At 43.6% G+C, this 4,891-nt stretch overlaps 1 protein-coding gene across 1 annotated transcript; it reads right to left on the bottom strand.

Annotated features, from left to right (window-relative positions):
- Window positions 1–931: 931 nt before the first annotated feature.
- LOC102314079 lies at window positions 932–4,004 on the bottom strand. Its single transcript, XM_005953445.3, has 3 exons — window positions 2,913–4,004; window positions 1,366–1,484; window positions 932–1,266 (listed from the first exon to the last, which is right to left on the bottom strand). The coding sequence occupies exons 1-3, from the start codon at window positions 3,089–3,091 to the stop codon at window positions 932–934; spliced, it is 633 nt and encodes a 210-aa protein (XP_005953507.2). The 5' UTR covers window positions 3,092–4,004.
- Window positions 4,005–4,891: the final 887 nt, after the last annotated feature.

The raw sequence follows: 4,891 nt of genomic DNA, 5'->3' as shown, positions 1-4,891 counted from the left end.
TAGGTTAGTAGTTTAATTCTTCAGAATACACACAGATCACGACTCTCAGTTAGTTTGTTTCTCAGAATAAAATATTTTTGTGTTGATCAGAGTGTGTGTGCATCAGCATGATGCTGCATTGGTAGTCGATACGCTGTGTGTTGTAGACTCACATCTACATGTAGTACCTGTGTGGTGTCATTAGGGGGCAGTATTTTAATCTGCTGCTGCTGTTGTTGGTCATTCGACTGCTGCTGTTAGAAAAGACAGAAATAAGAATCTTGGAGAGCTTCTTTGTAGTGAACTCTGATATTACAGAGAACAGACAGAACTACAGACACAGAGTTTAGTGGCACAAACATGGGGAGTGAGGATGAAGGTGCTGAGGAAGACTCTGGTTCAGTGTGATTACAGTGTGATGTCCTGATGAGTGACAGTGCTGTGGTTCAGAGTGAGGGCTCAGAGGTGAACCAGCTGTGCTCTCTTACTGCCAACAGTGGGACAAACTGAGTGAGAAGACTCTGCTGACATCTGGACTGAACATGTGTCAAATATGTGAGCTAACGCTGATGTCACAGCAGCTCATGGATTCACTCTCATTCCTGCTGCTGCTCCTAATGTCTGACTTCTGCCTCATTAATCACAGAGCTGATTGTTCAGTGTTTAGTTGTTGCTGCTGAAATGTCGTCCCTATTTTCCTGCTGATATGAAGTCCTGTTCAATGACACGTTTCATATCAGTGAATATGTTCTTTAGGACGTCCACTGACATGTTTAAGTGTCCTGCTGGAAATCACTCAAATCATCCATGAAATCCATGAAAAATCCTTTTAGTGTTTCTAACTTCACCCTCTGTCCTCTCTCTCTCTCCATCCTCCTCACTGCTTCTTTCACTGATAATCACACAAACATCGTATTCAGCTACAAAATAACACAATAACATCATCTGATGATCATTTCTGCACTGAGAAGGTTTTTCCAACACCAGCCACGCCGTTGGTCAGAACCACTCTGATGGGTCTCTGTTGGTCAGGTGAGGCTTTGAAGATGTCCTGGCACCTGATTGGAGCGTCATGGAGGGCGTCCATCTTGGAAGCTGTCTCCAGCTGCCTCACCTCATGTTGGGTATGAACCTCTTCACTCTGTCCCTCTGTGATGTAGAGCTCAGTGTAGATGGTGTTGAGGAGGGTTCTACTTCCTGTTGCATCACTTCCTTCAGTCACACGTTCACATCTCCTCCTCAGACTGATCTTATGTTCATCTAAAACCTCCTGCAGACCAACATCTGCTGAAAGAAACACAGAGAGAAAACTCTTCAATGTCTGAACAACACAAGAAGTCCAGTTTTCAGAAACGAGTCCATCAGCAGACAGATGTTCAGTCTTACTTTGTGCACAGCTGCTCTGACTGGCTGTCTGCAGTCCAGCTCTGGATCTTTCTCCACACTGGGGACAGGAGGAGTCTCCTGATGAAGCAGACTGGTCCCAGTATGAGCAGATGCAGTGTCTGCAGAACCAGAAACATATCCAAGGTGAGCAGGTTCCCCTCCAGCATAAACGCTCAGCAGCTAAAACATGAATGAATGTAAACAGTGTCCCAGCTGTCAGCCACATTACAGATGTGGTTTCTGACAGCTGCTCCAGCTGCAGGATCAAACACACACAGGTCCAAACATCTTTGTCTTTGCTGCTTCTTTATTACTGAACAACACAACATGGGGCCGGCACAGGGAGAGGAGAAGTTATTACCATCAACCCACTGCTGACTCAGAGGGTCATGCAGTGGGCCAACCCACTCCACCTCAGTCTGAGAGGAACCCACTGAACAGTCTCTGGGTTCTCCTGGAGACGAGCCTTTGTGTCCACACTGGCCCCAGTAGCTCCTCTTTATATATTTATTCATCCATCTGTACTTGCAGACTTCCTCTCCCTGCCTGTAGAAACATGGACCCTCCCCCTGATCCCCCTTCTTTAATAACACAAACCAGTGTGTATATATATATATAGAGGGAGAGTTATATAACTGTGTGTCATGTTGATCTTGATTCATGCAGACCCGCTCTGAGCCGGCCCAATATTTTGAGTTAAACTGATCAGACTTTTCTCTGCGTGAGATGAAGGCTCCAGGACGTCTACATGGAGACTACATATTTCACAGCATCTCCTAAGTTCAGTGTCAGGAGTGAAGCTTCACCACAATCATTTTCACAGCTCTGGTCTCTGCTGATCAAACTAGAACTCTTAAAGGAGATGACGTTTGATTTAGTTTGGTGCTTCTCCCTTCTTCACTGCCTCACCTTCAGACTCAGTCCACATACAGCTGTTCTGAACTGTTGGTATAACTGAGGAGCTCCATTAATGATGGAGACAGGCTGAAGCTCTACCACCACTGTGTTTCACAGATACCAAAACACTTTCTTCTTTCTCCTTCTTGAAGACTCAGCTCTTATCATTTGGTAAATGGTAAATAAACTAGTTCTTATAAAGTGCTTCTCTACTCTTCTGGGCACTCAAAGCGCTTTGACTTATCTATGGGACATTTAGCTAAAGGCAGTGTTTTGGAGTTTATGCTTGCAGCCGTGCCATGAACACCACTGTGTTCAGTGTTGTCCTGATGGAGTAACAGCAGCCAGTATGATCCAGGCTTTAGCTGCTGGGTCTCTGTGTGACCTCTCAGACTGTTTAACAGATCAGACACAAAGAGAATCAGAGCAGCTCTGTTCTTTAAAGACAAACATGAACCCACTCAGGTCACACTTTCCCCACAGATATGAGCATCACTGTCCTCAAACAGCAAATGACCAAGTCGAACATTTGGATCTTTTCTCTTTCATTGTTTTCTTTTTAATGAATCTTTGTAACAATCTGAGGATGTTTCAGGTCATATTTATCCAAGAAACACAAACATGTAAAGGAGTCATCACAGCTCTCTGACCTCGTTGCTCCAGGTTCAGCACTGAACTTTAGAGGTGGATCTTTGGACCAGTCACTCCTCACAGACGGACAGCTGGACCCTGCAGACTGTGACCTCTGACCTCTGCAGACACAAACATGATTGAAGCAGCTGTGATCACACAGACTGCAGATAATGCAGCTGTTTCCTGTCAGTAACATCCTCTTAGATTAGAGTTCAGCTTTTTACAGGAAAACTGGACAAAACTGATTTTGGTTACAAACTCATTTTCATTTCCTCTCAGCTCACAAACAGTCAGACAATCAACCAGAGTCAACACTGATTATAATGTCTTAATGTTAGAGTGAACTTTGTTTGGAATCAGAGAATAACTGACATGTTATTTTTGATAGAAACCATTATGCCAGTTTAACCTGGTCATGGTACAACACTGAAGAATGATGCAGGTGGCTGTGCTGATGCCTGTTCAGAGTTTCACCAACATTAAACTGTTTGCATAATGGTTTTTGTTGTCATTACTATTCTGCACACAAACAATGTGCTGCAGCTTCACACTGTGGGCAGCTCTCTGAGCAGTAGTTAACTGACTGTGGACTATATGGAGGCGGAGCTCAAAGGAAGACTGTCCTAATGTCATTGGTTGGTTTGCTGGACCGTTAACGTTTAACAGAAAGTAAATGTCTGCTCAGAATTGATCGTGTATCGAGCACGAGCTGACATTTTCCTCACGACACCAGCCATGAGCTCGACGGAGCCTCACTTTACCTGCAGATATACTGCTCACCTGTTTAACACCTGCTGCTGATTCAGGGACACGCCCACGTTACCTGGTGATGTCACAGTCTTTAACTGCGAGTGGACGTTAAACATTGGACTTTATTCAATCAGGTTCCCGGGTCACGTAAAGGTCATTGCTTTATTTACAACTCAGCAAATCAGCTCAGATAGTTTGATAACTGTCTCTGTGAACACATTTCTTTATCACTAACATCATTTACTGATAAAACTATCCAAATGTAAAAGATGGTGCAGTGAAACCTCAGCTCAGCTCTCAGTGGTTAAACGCTGGACTTCATTCACTCAGGTTCTGTCTGTCGGGTCACGTTTACTGTTTTATTTCCAACTGAGCAAATCGGTTTGGCTGAGGTTAAAGTTAAGTTTCAGAACTGCACAGTTTCACAGACGTTTAATGGTTCACTGGCACATGTGTTAGACTGAACTATTCGCTTTTCTTTATCTGGTGTGTTTTGGATTTAACAGTGAATCTTGAGATTAAACTGACTTTTAAAATGTTTTATACAAAGAGGAAAGAGAAGGCGCATTTCCACCGAGAGGAGCAGGGTTTGCAACAGCATGTTCATCATGAAGTCTGCAACCTGTCAAAGGCTTGTTACAAACTATGAAACACATGGTGCAGACTTCTGGATGTTAGAAGAAACTAATCCTGCTCATGAAGGAGACTGAAGGCAGGAAGGTGTCCTGTAAAACTAAACATGTTAGTAGGTTAACAGCAGCGAGTCTGCAGCTGAGGGAACACAAACTCAAACTGTCAGAGCAGGTTTGCTCGTTTCTTGGATTCATTTGGTGATTTATTAAATGTGTAACTGTTATTCTGATCTGCTGCTGAGGCTCTTACACTGATGGAAATGCAGAAAACACAGATCACACCACACCTCTGCTACAGTGTTGTTAGACTGCTATGTGTTTGTGGTCCTTATGCTGTAGATTTTCACGTCTCTGGAATAGTTGGCAGTATTACGGATGATCTTCTGTAAAATCATACTGATATGAGCTGTGACATATTGATGACCGTTAGATAGTCAGCTGGGAAACTCTGTGTTAACTCATGGAGCTGAGGATATCGTGGATATGCTGACCTCGCTGCGTGGTGTACAGAGCGAGGTCAGCATGATTAATATTCACAATAAAAATATTAGCCGAACATCATGAAGTCTGTATGTGTTTCATAGTGTCGAACAACCTTTGTACAGTTAAAGCCA

Source organism: Haplochromis burtoni, unplaced genomic scaffold (genome assembly GCF_018398535.1).
Source record: "Haplochromis burtoni strain Fernald_Lab_line unplaced genomic scaffold, NCSU_Asbu1 Contig_3520, whole genome shotgun sequence".
NCBI lineage: Eukaryota > Metazoa > Chordata > Actinopteri > Cichliformes > Cichlidae > Haplochromis > Haplochromis burtoni.
Note: the sequence above shows the minus strand (reverse complement) of the source record. Positions and strands in the feature narration are given on the sequence as shown.

What these genes read in the sequence shown, in the direction of transcription:
- LOC102314079 (XM_005953445.3), bottom strand. Translation starts at nt 3,091, where the DNA reads ATGTTACTGACAGGAAACAGCTGCATTATCTGCAGTCTGTGTGATCAC. An exon ending in GCTGAACCTGGAGCAACGAG is followed by an intron (nt 1,485 to 2,912) that starts GTCAGAGAGCTG and finishes CTGGTTCTGCAG; the next exon opens with ACACTGCATCTGCTCATACT. An exon ending in TCAGAGCAGCTGTGCACAAA is followed by an intron (nt 1,267 to 1,365) that starts GTAAGACTGAAC and finishes TGTTTCTTTCAG; the next exon opens with CAGATGTTGGTCTGCAGGAG.